The sequence below is a fragment of the Tursiops truncatus genome, chromosome 10 (assembly GCF_011762595.2).
Source record: "Tursiops truncatus isolate mTurTru1 chromosome 10, mTurTru1.mat.Y, whole genome shotgun sequence".
Classification (NCBI taxonomy): Eukaryota; Metazoa; Chordata; class Mammalia; order Artiodactyla; family Delphinidae; genus Tursiops; species Tursiops truncatus.
The window spans coordinates 38,375,923-38,400,855 of record NC_047043.1 but is presented as its reverse complement, the minus strand read 5'-3'; the positions used below and the strand labels follow the sequence as shown (position 1 = coordinate 38,400,855).

The window sequence follows — 24,933 nt, the reverse complement described above, 5'->3', positions numbered from 1 at the left end:
ATGAAAAGGAAGAGGGCTATGTACCGGATGAAGGGACAAGATAAAACCCCAGGAAAACAACTAAATGAAGTGGAGATAGGCAACCTTCCAGAAAAAGAATTCAGAATAATGATAGTGAAGATGATCTAGGACCTCCGAAAAAGAATGGAGACAAAGATCGAGAAGATGCAAGAAATGTTTAGCAAAGACCTAGAAGAATTAAAGAACAAACAAACTGAGATGAAAAATACAACAACTGAAATGAAAAATACACCTGAAGGAATCGATAGCAGAATAACTGAGGCAGAAGAATGGATAAGTGACCTGGAAGACAGAATGGTGGAATTCACTGCTGCAGAACAGAACAAAGAAAAAAGAATGAAAAGAAATGAAGACAGCCTAAGAAACCCCTGGGACAACATTAAATGCAACAACATTCACATTATAGGGGTCCCAGAAGGAGAAGAGAGAGAGAGAAAGGACCCGAGAAAATATTTGAAGAGATTATAGTCAAAACCTTCCCTAACATGGGAAAGGAAATAGCCACCCAAGTCCAGGAAGCACAGAGAGTCCCATTCAGGATAAATCCAAGGAGAAACACGCCGAGACACATAGTAATCAAATTGGCAAAAATTAAAGACAAAGAAAAATTATTGAAAGCAGCAAGGGAAAAACAGCAAATAACATATAAGGGAACTCCCATAAGGTTAACAGCTGATTTCTCAGCAGAAACTCTACAAGCCAGAAGGGAGTGGCATGACATATTTAAAGTGATGAAAGGGAAGAACCTATAACCAAGATTACCCTTCCCAGCAAGGATCTCACTCAGATTTGACGGAGAAATCAAAAGCTTTACAGACAAGCAAAAGCTCAGAGAATTCAGCACCACCAAAGCAGCTCTACAACAAATGCTAAAGGAACTTCTCTAAGTGGGAAACACAAGAGAAGAAAAGGACCTACAAAAACAAACCCAAAACAATTAAGGAAATGGTAATAGGAACATACATATCGATAATTACCTTAAACATGAATGGATTAAATGCTCCAACCAAAAGACACAAGCTGGCTGAATGGATACAAAAACAAGACCCATATATATGCCATCTACAAGAGACCCACTTCAGACCTAGGGACACATACAGACTGAAAGTGAGGGGATGGAAAAAGATATTCCATGCAAATGGAAATCAAAAGAAAGCTGGAGTAGCAATACTCATAGCAGATAAAATAGACTTTAAAATAAAGAATGTTACAAGAGACAAGGAAGGACACTACATAATGATCAAGGCATCAATCCAAGAGGATATATAAATATATATGCACCCAACATAGGAGCACCTCAATACATAAGGCAACTGCTAACAGCTATAAAAGAGGAAATCGACAGTAACACAGTAATAGTGGGGGACTTCTAACACCTCACTTATACCAATGGACAGATCATCCAAACAGACAATTAATAAGGAAACACAGCTTTAAATGACACAATAGACCAGATTGATTTAATTGATATTTATAGGACATTCCATCCAAAAACAGCACATTACACTTTCTTCTCAAGTGCGTACAGAACATTCACTAGGATAGATCACATCTTGGGTCACATCAAGCCTCAGTAAATTTAAGAAAATTGAAATCATATCAAGCATCTTTTCTGACCACAACACTATGAGATTAGAAACCAATTACAGAGAAAAAAACGTAAAAAACACAAACAGTACGTTACTAACCATGAGATCACTGAAGAAATCAAAAAATACCTAGAGACAAATTACAATGAAAACACAATGATCCAAAACCTATGGGATGCAGCAAAAGCAGTTCTAAGAGGGAAGTTTATAGCAATATAAGCCTACCTCAGGAAACAAGAAAAATCTCAAACAATCTAACTTTACACCTAAAGGAACTAGAGAAAGAAGAACAAACAAAACCCAAAGTTAGTAGAAGGAAAGAAATCATAAAGATCAGAGCAGAAATAAATGAAATAGAAACAAAGAAAACAATAGCAAAGATCAATAAAACTAAAAGCTGGTTCTTTGAGAAGATAAACAAAATTGATAAACCATTAGCCAGACTCATCAAGAAAAAGAGGGAGAGGACTCAAATAAAATTAGAAATGAAAAGGGAGAAGTTACAACAGACACTGCAGAAATACAAAGCATCCTAAGAGACTACTAAAAGCAACTCTATGCCAATAAAATGGACAACCTGGAAGAAATGGACAAATTCTTAGAAAGATATAACCTTCCAAGACTGAACCAGGAAGAAATAGAAAATACGAACAGACCAATCACAAGCACTGAAATTGAAACACTGATTAAAAATCTTCCAACAAACAAAAGTCCAGGACCAGATGGCTTCACAGGTGAATTCTATCAAACATTTAGAGAAGAGCTAACACCTATCCTTCTCAAACTCTTCCAAAAAATTGCAGAGGAAGGAACACTCCCAAACTCATTCTATGAGGCCACCATCACCCAGATACCAAAACCAGACAAATATACTACAAAAAAAGAAAATTACAGATCAATATCACTGATGAATATAGATGCAAAAATCCTCAACAAAATACTAGCAAACAGAATCCAAGAACCCATTAAAAGGATCATACACCATGATCAAGTGGGATTTATCCCAGGGATGCAAGGATTCTTCAATATATGCAAATCAATCAATGTGATACACCATAATAACAAATTGAAGAAGAAAAAACATATGATCATCTGAATAGATGCAGAAAAAGCTTCTGACAAAATTCAACACCCATTTATGATAAAAACTCTCCAGAAAGTGGGCCCAGAGCGAACCTACCTCAACATAATAAAGGCCATATATGACAAACCCACAGTAAACATCATTCTCAATGGTGAAAAACTGAAAGCACTTCCTCCAAGATCAGGAACAAGAAAAGGATATCCACTCTCACCACTATTATTCAACATAGTTTTGGAAGTCCTAACCACAGCAATCAGAGAAGAAAAAGAAATAAAAGGAATACAAATTGGAAAAGAAGAAGTAAAACTGTCACTGTTTGCAGATGACATGATACTATATATAGAGATTCCTAAAGATGCCACCAGAAAACTACTAGAGCTAATCAATGAATTTGGTAAAGTAGCAGGATACAAAATCAATGCACAGAAGTATCCTGCATTCCTATACACTAATGATGAAAAATCTGAAAAAGAAATTAAGGAAACACTCCCATTTACCATTGCAACAAAAAGAATAAAACACCTAGGAATAAACCTACCTAGGGAGACAAAAGCCCTGTATGCAGAAAACTATAAGACACTGATGAAAGAAATTAAAGATGATACAAACAGATGGAGAGATATACCATGTTCTTGGATTGGAAGAATCAATATCGTGAAAATGACTATATTACACAAAGCAATCTACAGTTTCAATGCAATCCGTATCAAATTACCAATGGCATTTTTTACGGAACTAGAACAAAAAATCTTAAAATTTGTATGGAGACACAAAGGACCCCGAATAGCCAAAGCATTCTTGAGGGAAAAAAACGGAGCTGGAGGAATCAGATTCCCTGACTTCAGACTATACTACAAAGCTACAGTAATCAAGACAATATGGTACTGGCACAAAAACAGAAATATAGATCAATGGAACAGGATAGAAAGCCCAGAGATAAACCCACACACCTATGGTCAACTAATCTATGACAAAGGAGGCAAGGATATACAATGGAGAAAAGACAGTCTCTTCAATAAGTGGTGCTGGGAAAACTGGACAGCTACATGTAAAAGAATGAAATTAGAGCACTCCCTAACACCATACACAAAAAAATACTCAAAATGGATTAGAGAGCTAAATGTAAGACTGGACACTATAAAGCTCTTAGAGGAAAACATAGGAAGGACACTCTTTGACATAAATCACAGAAAGATCTTTTTTGATCCACCTTCTAGAGTAATGGAAATAAAACCAAAATAAACAAATGGGACCTAATGAAACTTAAAAGCTTTTGCAAAGCAAAGGAAACTACAAACAAGACGAAAAGACACCCCTCAGAATGGAAGAAAATATTTGCAAATGAATCAACAAAGGATTAATCTCTGAAATATATAAACAGCTCATGCAGCTCAATATTATAAAAACAAACAACCCAATCCAAAAATGGGCAGAAGACCTAAATAGACATTCTTCCAAAGAAGACATACAGATGGCCAAGAAGCACATGAAAAGCCACTCAACATCACTAATTATTAGCGAAATGCAAATCAAAACTACAATGAGGTATTACCTCACACCAGTTAGAATGGGCATCATCAGAAAATCTACAAACAACAAATGCTGGAGAGGGTGTGGAGAGAAGGGAACCCTCTTGCACTGTTGGTGGGAATGTAAATTGATACAGCCATGATGGAGAACAGTATGGAGGTTCCTTAAAAAACTAAAAATAGAGCTACCATATGACCCAGCAATCCCACTACTGCGCATATACCCTGAGAAGACTATAATTCAAAGAGATACATGCACCCCAATATTCACTGCAGCTCTATTTACAATAGCCAGGTCATGGAAGCAACCTAAATGCCCATCGACAGACAAATAGATAAAGAAGATGTGGTAGATATATACAATGGAATAGTACTCAGCCATAAAAAGGAAGGGAATTGGGTCATATGCAGAGACGTGATGAACCTATAGAATGTCATACAGAGTGAAGTCAGAAGGAGAAAAACAAATATCATGTGTTAGCTCATATATGTGGAACCTAGAAAAATGGTACAGATGAAACAGTTTGCAGGGCAGACACTGAGACACAGATGTAGAGAACAAACGTATGGACACTAAGGGCTAAAGTGGCGGGTGGTGGTGGTGGTGGTGTGATGAATTGGGAGATTGGGATTGACATGTGTACACTGACGTGTGTAAAATGGATGACTAATAAGAACGTGCTGTATAAAAAATAAAATAAAAAAAACCTTGGAGTATAAAATTTAAAAAAAAAGTCCCTTGAAATAGACTATTAACCCAAAAACATAAGTCCCCTGTGGACAGAGACTCTCTTATTCATCTCTGTGGCTCTGTAACATCTAGACATTGGTGGTGGTGAGGGATAGGGTTGTTTAACTTAATGAAACACTGTGTTGTCACAGCAAGATCCCAACTGTTTAGCTTCATCTTAAACAAATAAAAGTTGCTCCATACTATCCATTTAAATGACAAACTATGCCAGTTATCCACTTGGAGCCTCTCAGTTCCAAATCTGCCCATCAGTGCCTACTCTGAGAAAATGGTGCTGGGCCCTTTAAATATTTTTCCTTTGCTGGCTGGCACAATGTTAAGTTCTGCCAGTAGAGGGTGCTAAAGAGACAATGCAAGAGGAAGCCTCTTCCTTCCTGGCTCTGGTGTGCTCCTGCCAGCAAGCTCCTGCAGCACAGCGGCTACTCTTTGTTCAAATTACTATGTGGTTTCTTTTGCCTGATTGGACCCTGACTGATACAAAATCTGTACCATGAGTGAGGTTTGAACTCAAATGGCCACATGTCCATTGGATTTGATGAGCAGAAAGTAGGAAGTACCTTAGATGCCTTAGAAAAACATGCAAACTAGAGGATGGCAGATAATCCCTACAAGAATTGGGCAGCTGGTGACCTCAGTGCAGTTGCTAGAGTTTCAGTGGTCTGAGCTTGTCAAGCTTTCCACTCCAAGATGAAAAATAAGTTGCTGTACCTCAAACCACCCATCATGAAAAAAGGCACAACACTTGTAGGACTTTGTGGATGTGGTAGGCAACATACACCACATCTGAGATTGCTACTGTGACACTCATTTAGAGTCACTCACGAGGTTGCCAATTTCAAGTGGAACCAAGTAAGACTAGGCTCTGCAGCAAGTTCAGGCTGCTATACAAGTGACTCTACCATTTAGGCCTGATCCAGCAGACTCAATGATACTTGAAGTGCCCATGGCAAGTAAGGATGCTGTCCAGAGCCCTGGCAAACACCAACAGGAACATCACAGCACAGACTTCTAGGATTTGGGAGCAAATCTATGCCCTCTTCTGCAGATAACTATTTGCCTTTTGAGAAACAGTTTCTGGCTTGTGCCTGACCCTTGGCAGAAAGTAAACACCACACCACAGGACACTGGGTGACCATGTGGCCTGAGATTCCCACCAGGAACTCGGTGTTGTCTGACCTACCTAGCCACAAGACTGGACATGCACCACAGCAATCTATCATCAGATGAAAATGACCCATAAGAGACCAAGCATATCCAGGTACAAGGACAGACATACAGACCAGATTAGAATAGACGGCCCAGAAATAAAACCTGGACATATGGTCAAATGATTTTTGAGAACAACGCCAAGACCATTCAATGGGGAAAGGACAGTCTTTTCAACAAATGGTACTGGGGAAACTGGATATCCACATGCAAAAGAATGAAGTTGGGGCTTCCCTGGTGGCGCAGTGGTTGAGAGTCCACCTGCCGATGCAGGGGACACGGGTTCATGCCCTGGTCCAGGAGGATCCCACATGCCGCGGAGCGGCTGGGCCCGTGAGCCATGGCTGCTGAGCCTGCGCATCCGGAGCCTGTGCTCTGCAACAGGAGAGGCCACAACAGTGAGAGGCCTGCGTACCACAAAAAAAAAAAAAGAAGAAGAAGAAGGATGAAGTTGAACCTTACCTACACCAGATAAAAAATTAACTCAAAATGGGTGGAAGACCTAAACATAAGAGCTAAAATTCTGAAATTCTCAGAAGAAAATAGGAGTAAATCTTCATAATCTTGGATTTCATAAGATATGACACCAAAAGCAGAAGCAACCATAGACTGGATAAATGGCGCTTCATTAAAATTAAAACTTTTGTGCATCAAGGTACATTATCAAGAAAGTGAAAAAACTACCCACAGAATGGAAGACAACATCTGCAAATCATTTATCAGACAAGGGTCAACTATCCAGAATGTTTAAGGAACTCTTACAACTCAACAACAAAAAGACAGCTCAATTTTAAAATGGGCAAAGGACTTGAGTAAATATTTCTCCAAAGATGACGCAGAAGAGGGCATCAAGCACATGAAGATGCTCAACACCATTAGCCACTAGGGAAATGCAAATCAAAACCACATTAAGATTCCACTTCATGCAGGCTGTGCCATGGGAAGATCTATATTTTTTTAAAAAAAGGAAAATAAATGTTGAAAAATAAGTGAAAATGTGGAGAAATTGGAATACTCATACATTTCTGGTGGGAATGTAAAATGGTAAGTCACTGTGGAAAACAGTTTAGTGATTTCTCAATAAATTAAATATAGAATTATCACATGACTCAGCAATTCCACTCCAGGGTATATATTCCAAAGACTGGAAAAGAGATGTTCAAACAAAGACTTGTACACAAATGTTCATAGCAGCACTACTCCCAATAGCAAAAATGTGAAAACACAAATGTCCATCAACAGATGAATGGGGACTTCCCTGGTGGTCCAGTGGCTAAGACTCCGTGCTCCCAATGCAGGGGGCCTGGGTTCAATCCCTGGTCAGGAAACTAGATCCCACATGCTGCAACTAAGAGTCCACATGTCACAACTAAAAAAAGATCCCAAAGAGAATAGAAAGCCCAGAGATAAACCCATGCACATATGATCACCTCATCTTTGACAAAGGAGGCAAGAATATACAATGGAGGAAAAACAGCCTCTTCAGTAAGTGGTGCTGGGAAAAATTGATAGATACACGTAAAAGAATGAAATTAGAACACACCCTAACACCAAACACAAAAATAAACTCAAAATGGATTAAAGACCTAAATGTAAGGCCGGACACTATAAAACTCTTAGACGAAAATATAGGCAGAACCCTCTATGACATAAATCACAGCAAGATCCTTTTTGACCCACCTCCCAGAGAAAGGGAAATGAAAACAAAAATAAACAAATGGGACCTAATGAAACTTAAAAGCTTTTGCACAGCAAAGGAAACCATAAACAAGACAAGAGGACAGCCCTCAGAATGGGAGAAAATATTTGCAAACGAAGCAACTGATAAGGATTAATCTCCAAAATATACAAGCAGCCCATGCAGCTCAATACCACAAAAACAAACAACCCAATTCAAAAATGGGCAGAAGACCTAAATAGACATTTCTCCAAAGAAGACATACAGATGGCCAACAAATGCATGAAAAAATGCTCAACATCATTAATCATTAGAGAAATGCAAATCAAAACCACAATGAGGTATCACCTCACACCAGTCAGAATGGCCATCATCAAAATATCTACAAACAATAAATGCTGGAGAGAGTGTGGAGAAAAGGGAACCCTCCTACCCTGTTGGTGGGAATGTAAATTCATAGAGCCACTGTAGAGAACAGTATGGAGGTTCCTTGAAAAACTATAATAGAACTACCATATGACCCCTGAGAAACCATAATTCAAAAAGACACATGCACCCCAATGTTCATTGCAGCACTATTTACAATAGCCAGGTCATGGAAGCAACCTAAATGCCCACTGACAGATGAATGGATAAAGAAGATGTGGTGGCAGATGAATAATCCCCAGTATACCTGCCACCAGCTTTTATGGCCCCAGCATGAGCCACAGCCAACCCCACCTCCCCAGGAGACCCTCCAAGACCATCAGTCTTTTCAAGCTAATTGCTGAATCCGAAGCTGTGTAGAGAGGACCTGTGTTTTGTACTTCTAACATCCTTTGATGGACCAGCTTCCAGCTTTAAGTCAAATAGCTTTAGAGTTTAGCCCTAAGAGTGATTAAGAATCCGCCTGCCAATGCAGGGGACATGGGTTTGAGCCCTGCTCTGGGAAGATCCCACATGCCGTGGAGCAGCTAAGCCCGTGTGCCACAACTATTGATCCTGCACTCTGGAGCCCGTGAGCCACAACTGCTGAAGCCTGCGCACCTAGAGCCCATGCTCCGCAACAAGAGAGGCCACCACAGTGAGAGGCCTGCGCACTGCAGCAAGGAGTGGCCCCCGCTTGCCACAACTAGAGAAAACCTGCATGCAGCAACGAAGACCCAATGCAGGCAAAAATAAGTAAATAAATAAATAAATTTATATAAAAAAAAAGAAGATGTGGAACATATATATAATGGAATATTACTCAGCCATAAAAAGGAAGAAATTGGGTCATTTGTAGAGACGTGGATGGATCTAGAGACTGTCATACAGAGTGAAGTAAGTCAGAAAGAGAAAAACAAATATCGTATATTAACGCATATATGTGGAAACTGGAAAAATGGTACAGATGAACCGGTTTGCAGGGCAGAAATAGAGACACAGATATAGAGAACAAACGTATGGACACCAAGGGGGGAAAGCGGTGGGGAGCGGTGGTGGTATGATGAATTGGGCAATTGGGATTGACATATATACACTAATATGTATAAAATGGATAACTAATAAGAACCTACTGTATAAAAAATAAATAAAATAAAATTCAAAAAATAAATAAAAGGAAAGTGGATCAAAAAAAATCTAGAAACAATAAATGCTGCAGAGGGTGTGGAGAAAAGGGAACCCTCCTGCACTGTTGGTGGGAATGTAAATTGATACAGCCACTACGGAGAACAGTATGGAGGTTCCTTGTAAAACTAAAAATAGAGCTACCATATGACCCAGCAATCCCACTACTGGGCATATACACTGAGAAAACCATAATTCAAAAAGATATATGCACCACAATGTACACTGCAGCTCTATTTACAATAGCCAGGACATCGAAACAACCTAAATGTCCATCAACAGATGAATGGATAAAGAAGATGTGGCATATATATACAATGGAATATTACTCAACCATAAAAAGGAACGAAACTGAGTTATTTGTAGTGAGCTGGATGGACCTAGAATCTGTCATACAGAGTGAAATAAGTCAGAAAGAGAAAAACAAATACCGTATGCTAGCACATACATATGGAATTTTAAAAAAAGCAGCACTGATGAACCTAGTGGCGGGGCAGGAATAAAGACACAGACGTAGAGAATGGATTTGAGGGCATGGGGGGGAAGGGGAGGCCGGGATTAAGTGAGACAGTAGCACTGACATATATATACTACCAAATGTAAAATGGATGGCTAGTGGGAAGCTGCTGCATAGCACAAGGAGATCAACTTGATGCTCTGTGACAACCTAGAGGGATGGGATAGGGAGAGTGGGAGGGAGCCTCAAGAGGAAGGGGGTATGGGGATATATGTATACATATAGCTGATTCACTTTGTTATACAGCAGAAACTAACACAACCTTGTAAAGCATTTATACTCCAATAAAGATGCGAAAAAAAAAAAAAATCCCACATGCTGCAACTGAAGATGCTGCACACTGCAACTAAGACGTGATGTGGCCAAAACCAAAGCAAAACAACAAATGAATAGATAAACAAAATGTGGTATATCCATACAATGGAATATTTTCAGCCATAAAAAGGGATGAAGTTCTGCCACACTGCAATGTGGATGAACCTTGAAAACATGCTAAGTAAAATTTGCCATATGTAAAAGGACAAATGTTGTATGATTCCACTTATATGAGGAATCTAGAGTAGTCAAATTCCTAGAGACAGAAGGTAATATAGAGGTTACCAGGCACGGGTGGAAAAGGGGTCTGAAGAGTTACTGTTTAATGTGTAGAGTTTCTGTTTGGGAAGATGAAACGTACTGGAAATGGATAGTGGTGATGACTGCACAACATTGTGAATGTACTTAATGCCACTGAATTGTAACACTTAACATTATTAAAACGGTAAAAATTTTGTTTATCATAATAAAAAAATCCTAAAAAGCACAAACAACTAAGTTGGTAATGTGGCACCATTCCCCAGGGAGGATCAGCCAGGCACCTTGTAGCGGATGATTTCTTTGGATCTCTTCCTTCGTGGAGGGGGCAGAGATTCACCCTCAATGGAATAGACGCATTCTGAATATGGAGCTGTCTTCCCTGTCTGCACTACTTCTGTTAGCACCAACATCCATATACTCACAAAATTTCACAGAATGCCTTATCCTCTGTCCTGGGTCCTGGTATGCCCCACAGCATTGCATCTAATCAAGGAACTCATTTTACAGCCAAGAAAGTACAGCAACGGGTTCATACCCACATACCCCTCACGGAGAGTCGACTGGTCTTAACTGAAAAGTGGAATGGCTTATTGAAGACTCAGTTACAGCATTAGTTGAGAGATAATATCCTGAAAGGAAGAGGTTCTGTCTTATAAGATGCAATATATACTTTGAATCAAAACCATTATGCAGTGCTATTCCCTAAAGCCAGAATACATGGTCCCAGGAATCAAGGGGTGGAAGTAGGACTGGTACCTCTCACCATTATATCTAATAACCTACTTGCAGAATTTTTATTTCCCCTCCTGCCAACTTTGGGCTCTGCTGATTTGGGAGGAATGCTTACATTGGTTCCAATGAATTAGAAGATGAGACTACCCCCCTGGTCATTTTGGGCTCCCTATACCACTGAACCAACAAGGTAAAAAAGGAGTTCCTCTATGGACTAGAGTAATTGATCCTGAGTACTAAGGAGAAACTGGGTTGCTGCTACACAATGGGAACAAGAAGGACTGTGTCTGGAACCCAGAAGATTCTAAGGTACCTTTTGATACATCCATACCCAATAATATAGGTCAAGGGAAAAACACAACATACAAACAACAAAAGCAAAACGCCCAAGGACTCAGACTCTTTGGCAATGAAGGTTTGAGTCACTCCATCAGATAAAGAACCCCAGCAGCTAAGGACAAGGGAAATATGGAATGACTAGTAAAATGAAGCCATAGATACCAACTACAGCCTCAGGACCAATTACAGAAACGAAGACCATACATTTTCTCTTTGCTTGTTATAAGCATGGCTTTATTTGTATATGCTAACAATTTTCTTCTCTCTCCTTCCCATTATTTTTTTTTTTAATTTTTATTTTATATTGGAGTATAGTTGATTTACACGTTTTGTCAGTTTCAGGTGTACAGCAAAGTGATTCAGTTATACATATATCTTTTTCAGATTCCTTTCCCATTTAGGTTATTACAGAATAATTGAGTAGAGTTCTCTGTGCTATACAGTAGGTCCTTGATGATTATCTGTTTTATATATAGTAGTGTGTATACGTTGCTGCAAATGGCATTATTTCATTATTTATGGCTGAGTAATATTCTATTGTATATGTGTACCATATCTTCTTTATCCATTCATCTGTCTATGGACATTAAGGTTGCTTCCAGGTCCTGGCTATTGTAAATAGTGCTGCAGTGAACATTTGGGGTGCACGTATCTTTTGAATTATGGTTTTCTCTGGATATATGCCCAGGAGTGGGATTGCAGAATCATATGATAACTCTATTTTTAGTTTTTTAAGGAACCTCCATTATTATTTTATAGACAGGTTGTTGGAAGTTAAATTTTACAGTTTAGCCTGTAGGTAATAGAATATTCAGTGAGACTATGACCAAATATGAGGTATATCATAGACAGCAACAGTTATAACTATTGGGAATGTGAGTTTCCTCATTTGGGGAAAAGGATAAGAACTTGTAAGACATATAGCTATGCCTTTTTTTTTTTTTTTTTTGCAGTACGCGGGTCTCTCACTGTTGTGGCCTCTCCCGTTGCGGAGCACAGGCTCCGGACGCGCAGGCTCAGCGGCCATGGCTCATGGGCCCAGCCGTTCCGCAGCATGTGGGATCTTCCTGGACCGGGGCACAAACCCGTGTCCCCTGCATCGGCAGGCGAACTCTTAACCACTGCGCCACCATAGCCCTAGCTATGTCTTTTGTCTTTTCTTTTTCTTTTTTCGGCCACGCTGCACGGCTTGTGGGATCTTAGTTCCCTGACCAGGAACTGAACCTGGGTCCACGGCAGTGAAAGCATGGAGTCCTAACTACTGGATGGCCAGGGAATTTCCTGGATAGCTATGTCTTATTAGGTAAAAATAGAATTGTTTTCAGAAATTTGAGTGTTTATAGAAGGGTACATATGGAAGCTGAGTAGCCAAAGGAATGGAATGCAACATTTATCAATTTACTGCCTCTCAAATCCTCTCCAAATCCATCCTTTTCTTCTCTGAGAAAATGGAGTAAGTCCTTTAAATATTTTTCCTTTACCAGATGGCACAATTTTAAGCTTCCTCTGTAGATGGCACTGTTTTTGAGGGGGGAGGGTATAGTTGATTTACAATGTTGTGTTAGTTTCTGGTATACAGCAAAGTGATCCAGATTATATCTATATAGATACATATAATGAAATTGTTTTTCATATTCTTCTTCATTATGGTTTATTACAGGATATTGAATACAGTTCTCTCTGCTATACAGTAGGACCTGTTGTTTATCTATTTTACACACAGTAGTTTTTATATCTGCTAATCCCAAACTCCTAATTTATCCCTGCCCTCACCCTTTCCCCTTTGGTAATCATAAGTTCGTTTTCTCTGTGAGTCTGTTTGGCAAATAAGTTCATTTGTATCATACTTTAGATTACACATATAAATGAGATCACCTGATATTTGTCTTTCTCTGTCTGACTTACTTCACTTAGTATGACAGTATGATATAATCTCTAGGTCCATGCATGTTGCTGCAAATGGCATTATTTCATTCTTTTTTACGGCTGAGCAATATTCTACTATGTATATGGACCCCATCTTCTTTATCTATTCATCTGTCCATGGACATTTAGGTTGCTTTCATGTCTTGGCTACTGTAAATAGTGCTGCTATGAACACTGGGGTGCATGTGAGATGGTTATTAATTGGTTTTCTGTTATCATAAGTTAACCATAAACTTTGAGACTTAAAACAGTATATACGTTTGTCATCTCACAGTTTCTGTGGGTCAAGAGTCCAGAAAGTTTAACTAGATCCTCTGTTCAGGATCTCACAAGGTTGCAACCAAGGTGTTGGCTGGGCTGGGTTCTCATTTGGAAACCTGACTGGGGAAGAATGTTTCCAAGCTCATTCAAATTGTTGACAGAATTCACTTCCTTACAGCTGTATACTTGAAGGCCCCAGCTTCTTACTGGCTGTTTGTTGGATGCTGCCCTCAGGTCCTAGAGGCCACCTGCATTTCCTTGCCATGTGGCCCTCTCCATATGCAGTTCACAACATACCTGTTTGCTTTTTCTTTTTTTTTAAACAATTTTTTTAAACTTATTTATTTTTGGCTGTGTTGGGTCTTCATTGCTGCACGTGGGCTTTCTCTAGTTGTGGCGAGCAGGGGCTACTCTTCATTGTGGTGCGCAGGCTTCTCATTGCAGTGGCTTCTCTTGTTGCAGAGTACAGGCTGTAGGCATGCAGGCTTCAGTAGTTGTGGCTTGCAGGCTCTAGAGCGCAGGCTCAGCAGTTGTGGCACACGGGCTTAGTGGCTCTGCGGCATGTGGGATCTTCCCAGACCAGGGCTCGAACTTGTGTCCCCTGTATTGGCAGGCAGATTCTTAACCACTGCGCCTCCAGGGAAGTCCCTACCTGTTTGCTTTTTCAAGGCCAGCTGGAAAGTCTCTCTCTCCAGCCTGCTAAGATAAAGTCTTACATAATGAAATGTAATCCTGGGAGTAATATCCCATCACCTTTGCCATATTCTATTGATTAAAAGCAAGTTATAGATCTCATCCACACTCAGGGAGAGAGGATTATACAAGGGCATGGATCACTGGGGGTCACCTTAGGGTGTATCCACCACATACTAGAAAGACATTGCAAAAGGCAAGAGCTTTTCTTCCTGGTTCTGGAATGCTCACATGGCAGGTTCCTACAGTACACGTGGCTCTGCAGGCAGCTGGCTCCTACAGCTGAGAGGCTTCTCTAGTGCTGGACTCTGTAGGGAAAATGGCTGCTTCTCCAGGGCCAGCTCCTGCAGTACACAGCGGTCAGCAGCACACACAGGCCAGCAACCTCCCCTGGCACAGACATGCCCTCAAATGACGAACTGGGTCCTTGGGTTTTCCCCATCCCCTGGGGATGAGAAAGGATTCTCCTTATGTCTGATATTCCAGTAGAGTTTTCTTTGCTTCTTACTAGCCCAAAGCCTTCATTTCTCCAACTCCCTGTTATAATAATTTTTATATTAAAACTTCTTTGTTGAAATTACTGTGTGATTTCTGTCTATTGATTAGACTCTGACTGATTCATGGACCATGTTCAGTTAGGATTTGCTAGCCACTGACATTCCAGTGAGCGGGGGCTGTCTAGGAACTTTACATCTACAAATGAAAGGTTCGTCACTCACCTCTTTAATTTCTTTTAGGAGTTCAAGAGCACAGCTGAAGTCTGGAGGAGTAGCTAATAATTGCTCTTCCAGATGATCCCAAAAGGCATTGTGCATTGTCTCCTTGACCCTGCCTTCCAGACTGTAAGAAGGTTAAATGAACAAATTACTTTCTCTACTCAAAAACTGCCAAAAGGTCATCATCTCCTAAGCCCCAAACAGTGTTTGATATGATAAAAGACCATTATACAGACAGGGAAAGGCCAGGAACTATGTTTGGACAGTAGCAGAGCTGAATAAGCTGGGGTTAAACTTGGATGTCAGGGCACCAGCACAACCTCTCAGAAGGGCTCCTTGTGGTTCCAGCACAGCCCACCCTCTGCAGTAGGAAGAACCCTGAATAGAGATCAGGCTGAACTTTAGCACTGATTTTGCATTTAGCTTAGAAAAGATGTGACTTAGTTTCCCTTTATGTACACATATAGCAATGAAATAAATGATCTTTCACTTTCTTATAGACCTAAAATCTAGGAAAGGATTTTCCTTCTTTGATAACACCTGAATATCTATAGATACTTCCAAATCAGCAGGTCTAAAATTGAATTCACTATCTTCCCCTTCCAAACCTGTTCCTCCTGTATTCCCAATTTCAATGGCACTACCATGTAGCCAGTCATGGAAGCCAGAAATATCCGCCTTTTTCCCCCCACTCAAAAAAAAAAAAAAAAAAGGGACTTCCCTGGTGGCACAATAGGTAAGAATCTGCCTGCCAATGCAGCGGACATAGGTTCGATCCCTAGTCCAGGAAGATGCCGCAGAGCAACTAAGCCCATGCGCCACAACTACTGAGCCTGTGCTCTAAAGCCTGTGAGCTACAACTACTGAGCCCGCGTACTGCAACTACTGAAGCCCACGCGCCTAGAGCCCATGCTCCACAAGAAGAGAAGCCACCGCACTGAGAAGCCCACACACCACAACAAAGAGTAGCCCCCAATAGCCAACTAGAGAAAGCCAACGCACAGCAACGAAGACACAATGCAGCCAAAAATAAATAAATAAATAATTTTTTAAAACGTTAAAAACAAACAAACAAAAACCAGAAGCAAAGGTAATTCAATTAGAAAGGACAGTCTTTTCAACAAATGGTACTGGAACAACTGGACATCCACATGCAAAAAAATGAATCTAGATACAGATCTTACACCTTCCACAAATAGATCATAGACCTAAATGTAAAACATAAAACTCTAAAACTTCTAGAAGATAACAGGATAAATCTAGGTGACCTTGGGTTTGGCAACGACCTTTTAGATACAACACCAAAAGAAAGATCCATGAAAGAAAAAATTGGTAAGTTGGGCTTCATTAAAATTAAGAACTGCTCTGTGAGAGACAAGAGAATGAAAAGGCAAGCTCCAATCTTCGCAAAGCACATATCTGATAAAGAACTAGTATCCAAAATATACAAAGAACTCTTAAAATTCAACAATAAAACAACCCAATTTTAAAACAGGGAAAGGTCTGAACTAACACCTCACCAAAGTATTGATATATATACAGATGGCATATAAGCATATGAAAAGATGCTCAACCTCACATCTCATTAGGGAATTGTAAATTAAAGTAACAATGAGATACCACTACACACCTATTAGAATAGCCAAAATCCAAAACACTGACAATACCAAATGCTGACAAGGACGGGGAGCAACAGGAACTCTCATTCATTGCTGGTAGGAATGCAAAGTGTTAAGACCTGTCACTCTGGAAGATGGTTCCACAGTTTCTAACAAAATTAAACATACTCTTTCCATACAATCCAACAATAGTGCTCCCTGGTATTTACTCAAATGAGTTGAAAGCTTATGTCCACACAAAAACCTGCACATGGACATTTATAGCAGCTTTATTCATAAATGCCAAAACTTGGAAGCAACCAAGAGGTCAACACTAAAAAGAAATGCACTATCCAGCCCCCAAAAGACATGGAGGAACCTTAAATGCGTATTGCTAATTGAAAGAATCCAATCTGAAAAGGCTACATACTATGTGATTCCAACTATAAGAAATTCAGAAAAACCTATGGAGACTGTAAAAAGATCAGTGGTTGCCAAGGGTTTCAGAGTGAGGGAGGGAAGAACCAATAGGTCGAACACAGGGGATTTTTAGGGCAGTGAAATTACTCTGTGTGATACAGAAATGGTGAATACATGTCATTATACATTTTTCAAAACCCACAGAATATACAACACGAAAAGTGAACACCAGTGTAAACTTGAGTTAATAATAATGAATTAATACTGGATCATCAATTGTAACAAATATACCACATTAATATAAAATACAAATAATAGAGGAAACTGTGTGCAGGAGAAAAGGGGGCATGTAAGAACTCTATTTTCCATCATTTTTCTATAAAACTAAACTATGCTAAAAAACTGTCTTAATATTTTAAAAGGAATTAATTTTCCTCTGACCTTTATTTAAATGATTTCTCTGACCTATAGAGTTAGACTAATAAGAAGAAAAAGAATCATTTGAAAATTCTGAGGCTGTACCTAGTCATTGCCAAATAGTGATTGGTTTTCTGGCATTAAACATCCCCCCTTAGTAATGCATGCTCCTTGTAAAACAAACAAAAGCAATACAAAGATGAATAAAACAAATATCAGAATTCCTCTCCCAACATACCAATCTCAATCAGCAGAGGTAACCAACTATAATCTAATAGTCTGCTGTGTACTGTAATTGTTCTTAAAGCTTTTCCCCTCACCCTATTTGTCCAATTCATCTTCCAAGTTCCATAAATTTTGCTTTTTAAATGTCTCTGGAATCCATCCCCTCCTACCATCATGTCTTACCTGGACTACTACATTAGGCCATTAACTGGTCCCTCTGTCTTCAGTCTTGTCCCTTTTTAATCTGTTCCCCACCAATTCATTCTAAAATCAATGATTTTTCTAAGATGCAACTCCGATCATGAGGTCATGCTCAAAGTCCTTTGGGGCTTCCCATCACCAGCAGTATAAACGGCTCACATGACCCTTCCTGATATTGCTCTACCTCCCTTTCAAATTTATCTCCTCCTACCTCATAATACCCTGTGCTCAATCACATCAAGATACTTGTTCAGTTCACACCATTGTGCCTCCAACGTGATTCCTCTGCCAGGAGCATTCCTTCCCACCCAGACCACCTCTAAGACTCAAGTCATCATAGGCTAAATCTTCCTCCATAGGCAAACCTTCTCTGATCTTTAGGCAGCTGAGAACTTTCACTGAACTCTATTCACACAGCTCTGAGTGAACTTATCAGTCACTTTCTGTTATTCATCTGTCTCTCTTACAAAAGCTTCTTGACAGCAAAGACAGTGTCTTATTTATTTATAGCTGTAGCTACCTCTATCCCCAGAACTCAACATTTTTCCTGCCACATAATAAGAACTCAGCAAATGCCTGATGAATGAATGCCCAAACATGGGATTTCCCTTAGGAACCTACAATTGTAATTAACTTCATCCTATGAGCCCAAAGTAAAGCCAACTGCCAATAAGGAGTGACCTCAAACTCGATTTCAACCTTTTTCCTGATATAAATTTTGTATTACCTTACTTGAAAACCCAGCTCTGAATAGTACTGTTTCCCCTGCTTCATTTCTCCCTCTCTCATTTCCTCTACTCTTTTTTCCTCCTCTCCTGCCAGCAACAGAAACATCTAAGCAGTGAGAGAGATGCTAGAGGATCTGGGTTTTGGTGAAAACCTGTTCCCAGAGAAGCTGTGCTTGACATGGACATCTGCTGGCAAGAGCAGATCAGACCAGGAAGACCAGGGCAGCAACTTGTGGCAGAGAACAGCACTTTAGTAACAGAGTCCCTGAAGCTGACAAATGACAAAAACATTCAAGGAAATTGACTTATCACAAGCTGCCATCACATATCTGTCTGTTGGTGGGAAATCAGAACTGTTTTAAAATGTAAAATCTGACAATGAATTTACCCTCTTAACTGCCAATAAACCAGCAAGTCATACTCACGGAATGGTTCTTATTTATTGCAATGTCAATATAACTAAGAAGAATGAAAAATAAGGCTTGATGGGGGTGGGGGAGAATTCCTCATCAACAGGGTTCTGACCTTGATTCACAAATTAAGCTGATTTATGAAGTGGGGAATGGGGGTGCGGGTGAGGAGTTGAGGGGGCAGTTGAAAACACCACAATGAGAAAATTGATCTTTTTATCTGTGCCTGTTTAAATCTGTGATCACATAGAGAGTAACTGATAAGACAGGAGCCATGTGGTAGGCAACCAATACCAATAAAATGACCCCAAAGATCTAGATCTCTGGTATTCACACCCTGGTGTAATCCTGTACCCTGGAGTGTGGCCTGGATTTATGGGTTCCTTTCTAGCAAACAGAATGTAGCAGAGGCCACGACGTCACTCCTGAGGTTAGGTAACAAAAAGACCGTGGCTTCTGTCTTGGGCACCATCTCTCACTCACTTACTCTCTCGCTTCCTCACCCTGGGTGAGGAAGCCACGTCCGTAATCCCTGACCCACAGAAACTGGGAGATAATGAACACTGTTTTAGCTGATGAGTTTTGGGGTAATTTGTCATGCAGCAATAGGTAGCTACTACACGCTAATTCCTCCCCATCTGTCAGAGAAGATCTGAAATCCACCCTAACTATTTTATTATTAAGTGGGGGTCCCAAAGTGAACATCCCAAAAATTGCTTGGGTTTATTCACTGGTTAAACAACATTTGCTTCTTGACCCTCTGATACTAATAATTATAATTTATTACTCTTCTGTTTCAGTTGCTGAGACCTCTAGGCTTAGATTCAAGCACTGATTAAATAAATAAAAATGCTGTTATTAAATAAAATGTTATTAAATAAAATGTTATTAAATAAAAATGCTTTGAGTCTGGTCAGAATCCATTAGTGCTAAATGCCTATACCAGGATGAATAAAATGGGAAAATTAGAAGAGCCTGTACCTGCTTCGAGGCAAAACCTTCTCTTCCATGTGGAAATCATGATTCATCCCAATCTCCTTGCTCAGCTTGGAAACATCATTAACTGTATCTATCAGACCTGTGACAGAAAGAACATATGAGGTACACCTGAAACTAATGTTCTATGTCACTTATACCTCAACTGAAAAAAAAGAACTTATGGGGGACACCAGTGAACTCAAAGAAGTCTGAATTTCTATTTTATTCAGAGATTCACTCCACTGAGTAGGCTCCAAATTGAGATTCATCACAGTGACTTTATACACACTCATTCGACCATTCCAGTCAGTTATGTTTTCTGAACTCTAGGCCCCATGACAGAGCCTCTCAGTAGCCCAGCATGGGGGTAAGGGAGGACAAAGAAGCTATCTTATAAAAAAACAGAGTGAAACTGATTAAAAGCCTTTCTCTTAAGAAATAAAATAATGAAGTGGCAAAGAAATAATTTGTGATTTGCAAAACTAATGTTTATCTAAGGATATTACGATTCCACTCTCCTCTTCCTGCCTCTGATGGAAGTTAAATTCTCCACACAGGGGGTACTGAATGGCGTCAATCTCACTTGGTCTTCTAAAGTAGTTTCCAGAATTTAGGATTTCACAGACTAGTAAATATCCAAAAAGATTTTGAGCAACTGACGACAGCTTGCCAACTTTTTGTTCTGTCAGGTATGGATAGTATGAAATAAGCAAATAAAAAATCCACTGTAGGTACTTCCCTGGTGGAGCAGTGGTTAAGACTCTGTGCTCCCAATGCAGGGGGCCCTGGTTCAATCCCTCGTCAGGGAACTAGATCCCACATGTATGTCACAACTAAAAGTGTGCATGCCACAACTGAGGAGCTGGTGAGCTGCAACTAAGGAGCCCACAAGCCGCAACTAAGACCTGGTGCAACCAAGAAAAAAAAAAAAAATCCACTCTACCACCACCAAAACCATTTCATAAAAGAAAAAGGATAGTTTAAACTCCCAAAAAGCGGAAAGGGAATACAGTCAGAAAAAAGACTAGTCCTGAAAACTGAATCAATTTAGCTTTAGGAAAAACTCATTACAATATCTTTATTTCATTTCACACAGTATGCTAAGAATTTTGTCACAAACCAGCTCTGGCATTTGGGAACCACTATTCTAAGTTCTTAGTACAGACCTACCTGATAGCATTCTTACATAATTGGCGTACATGGTAGTTATTATTACTTGGTATAAAAGAGCTGCACACAATAAATCATATTTTCTCACTCTCTTTCAATGAAGCTTCAAAATCTGTTCACAAAAAAGTATTTGGCTCCAAGATGTGGAGGGGATATAAATGAACTAAGATTGGCCATGAGTTGATAATTGTTGAAGTTGGGTGATGAGTAAATGGGGGTTCATTATTCCAATCTCTCTACTTTTGTATATGTTTAAGTTTTCCATAAGCAAAAAGGTTTAAAAATGTAAAAAGGAAAAATTGCAGAAAAGAGGTTTCATAGGAGAATGCCTTTGTTCTTAGAAGAGACATGAAATATTTAGAGGTAAAGTCATGACTATAACTTCAAGAAAGAAAAAATACATACGTAAAATACAATAAGAGAAAAAAACAGTGTGGCAAATGTTAATGTGGGCATTCGTTGTTTTTTTTTTTACTTTTCAACAGATTTTAAATATATCGAAATAAAAAGTTAAGGGTAAAAGGTGATTGTAAAATTTACCAAAAAGCCACCAGCAGAGTTTCCGTTTAGGTAAATGTAAAGGTGAACTGAACCTTAGGTGGACGGGAAGTTCCCTTTATTTTTACAGTCTCTCTGAAGTCTTCAGTTTTGGCCAAAATGGCAAAACACAGTCAAATATGCAAACAGATGTACTGCTAATTCAGTAATGCAAAATCAGAACAAAGAGAAAATCTTCAAAGGGAGATTGAGCTGCTTGTAGCAGCTTATTGAAGGACTGAGGAAAATACACAGAAACACTTCCCAATTACAACAAACCAAAGCTCATAGCCTGCTTTGACAAGATTGTTCTGTCGCTCAAAAGTACCATAGCACTACGCAACTCCTACAGCTGTAAAATTCAGGAACAGGGAGGGTTCAAAGAGAAATTAGAGGTAAAAAGTAACTAAAATAGATTTTTAAAACCCAGATCCCAAGGACAAAGACATTGTCAAGATAATTTGGTAACTTAACCAAGTCAACCTGATATATAAAATTTCGAAATTATTAAAAAAGAGGAGTTTGGTTATTCAGGTTAGGGAGTTGTATGGCCTAAATCAGGATTCCAAAGCACCCCATTTGCTGCTTTTCCTTAACCAGCAGCGACCCCGTGTGGCTACAAGAGAAAGAAATGCGATTGAATTTAAAGAATTTAAAGCAGGTTGTTGCACGTGGACAGGCCTTCAGATTGATGACTGCTGAAATTGCCTGGTGATTATTACAAGGGAAATGCTGGATGAGTCCCAGTGAGATCAGACGTAAAGTGTGGAAGATACTTTGTGCCCCAATAAGAACTATAAAAGAACATCTCTTATAGTATGAGCTAAAGAGTATGAGGCCAGAGCAGCATTACTAATGCAGTCAACGAAGCACCGAGAGAACACAATGCCCATCTGGGACCATTTCCGTTCTTTAAAATCTACCCCAGGTGTCTGCCATTTTCCACCTACAAATTCAAAATAAAAGAATACAAAGCTGGCTCTGGACTGACTCAACCTCACATCTTGTCAGATTCAAGAAATCGCTCTTGGGTCACATCTTTCTCCAGGACTACAAACTCTGAAGATCTTCTGGTCAACAGAGGGCCTGGGGCCTGAAAGTAGAGATTGGGGGCGGGGGGGGGGGGGATGAGGAAAAAGGGGGATAGAGAAGTGCGGCGCCGCGGGCTCCTTCCCACCTGACCCACACTAAGCACCCCGAGGGCCGGGGCCGGCGGGGCTGGACCTACTGAAAGGGTGGTTCTTGGGGCTGCTCATGTCTTGCCGGGTCGGTCCTGAGGTTTCGGGCTTACAGGGCCCGCTCTCTGCATCGCCAGGGTCCTTCAGGGGCACGTTTTCCTCCACGTCCGTCATTTTGCTGATGGAATCTGGGTAGGGGAGAAATGGGGCGCTGTGGGCGGCGAGGAAGGGGGCTCTCCAACTACCGAAGGGGTCTGGGGCCCGGCCAATCGCGCCCGACCTGGACAAACTAAGAGGAGGGTGGACCGCTTCACCGTCTCTCGGGGACCGACATGGGCAGAGGAGACTGGAGGAACGGGGCTGGGGAATCACAGAGAAGTCAGTGCTGGCTCCGCAACCAGGAAACTGAGGCCAGAGGGGCGGCCTGCTCGCCCGAAACGCCCGCCCCAGGCCCACCCGGGCTCCAGCAGCAGGGGGAGCCCACGGCGCTGAAATTCCAAGCCCCCCACCTCCTCCACGGCGACCAACCACCACTGCAGAATCGGGCGGGCTCCGGCGCACCTCTAGACTGGGGCCGTACCACCGCGGCTGGGCAGCGAGGGGCGACGGCCGTGCGGGGCCGACCCGCGCGCACCCCCGCCGCCGTGCCATGGTGGGAGAGTCCGGGATTTGAACGTAAACCGCCGCCCGTCTCCGGGGCAACGGGGAGGGGCACGTGCCGGCCGCCGCCGGCTTCTCTGGTGGAAGCGGCCGTCTAGTGCCTCGGTCCTCGAGGGCGCGAAGCCTCCACAGGCCTTTGGTTAACTGGTCCCCGGGTTTCCCTGCCTGACATCTCCCGCCCCCCACGAAAAAGATCACCTGAAACTACTTAGGAAGGGAAGGAGCACCATGTTTTGTTTCTCTTCAGCCTGTTCATAAAACTTGAGAACCACACCCAGGCGGGTTGTTTCCTTAGCACATCCTGGGCCCATTGTGAGAGGTGGGCCCTTCTCCCATTCTCCAGGTGTGGAAGCTGAGAAACCGTGCCAGGTGCTTGTTGGAGCAGGCGCGGGGACTGGGAGGCAGTGTAGGCTCCTCCCACTGAATTCCTGGCCATGGGCTCATCTGTGGCTTGGGGGCTGATCCCGCCGCTCCAGGCCGCAGGTCACCAGCCTTTCTTGGTTCCTGGTCAGCTCTGTTGCCCCTGGAGTGATGTGAGGACCTGGAGTGACCCCTCCTCTCCAATCCCTGCACTTTGGGGGAAAAAATGAAAAGGAAGTTTCCGTTCCACATTCTCCCATCCTTCTTTATTACTTTGACTTGATTTCTTACCACAAAAGCTTACTTTAAAAATAAATAAATAAAAGATGAAAGTATTGCCTGTAAGAAACCAAGTTCTCATTATAACCCTTGCCTTGTTAGTGTGGAATGTGGACCTTTCTTGCACAACTCCTATAGTTTGAAGGGGAAAATTATGAAGAGATCCAAGAACATTTCTGCTTAAGAAAATCCACTTCACTCTGAGGCCCAGGCAGATAGGAGGGGAATGGCCTAGCAAATTTACTGTTTAGCCAGAGTATCTCAAATCAATACACACTAAACTTGCCCCTTCCTCCCCATCACCCTTTCCTAGTGTTTCCCTCAGGGATGTCAACTGTGAAGCAGGCTGGCCTACACCCCAAAGCCAGAAGTGGGAGGAAGTTGTCTGACTGCAGCAAAGAGTTAAATGAAAATATGATTCTTCATTATTACAGGGATATATTTAGATTGGGTTGTTGATTTCTCTATTAAAAAAAATTTTTTTTTCCAGACTTCTGTTTGGGCATTTTTATTTCTGGGAGAAAGTCTCCAGAATGACACCAGTTTGTTTTCCCACAAAAATGG

The 24,933-nt window shown here is 40.9% G+C and overlaps 1 protein-coding gene across 1 annotated transcript in view; it reads right to left on the bottom strand.

The window, feature by feature from the left end:
- Window positions 1–23,580, bottom strand: part of TCP11 (t-complex 11) — a 29,228-nt gene extending 5,648 nt beyond the window's left edge. Inside the window, exons 1-4 of the mRNA XM_073810220.1 lie at window positions 23,351–23,580; window positions 23,121–23,258; window positions 20,189–20,285; window positions 15,212–15,332 (exon numbers count right to left, since the gene is read on the bottom strand). Of these exons, the coding sequence (XP_073666321.1) occupies window positions 15,212–15,332; window positions 20,189–20,285; window positions 23,121–23,244 (342 nt within the window). The 5' untranslated portion in view covers window positions 23,245–23,258; window positions 23,351–23,580. The remainder of the gene's footprint in view (window positions 1–15,211; window positions 15,333–20,188; window positions 20,286–23,120; window positions 23,259–23,350) is intronic.
- Between the last annotated feature and the right edge of the window lie 1,353 nt (window positions 23,581–24,933).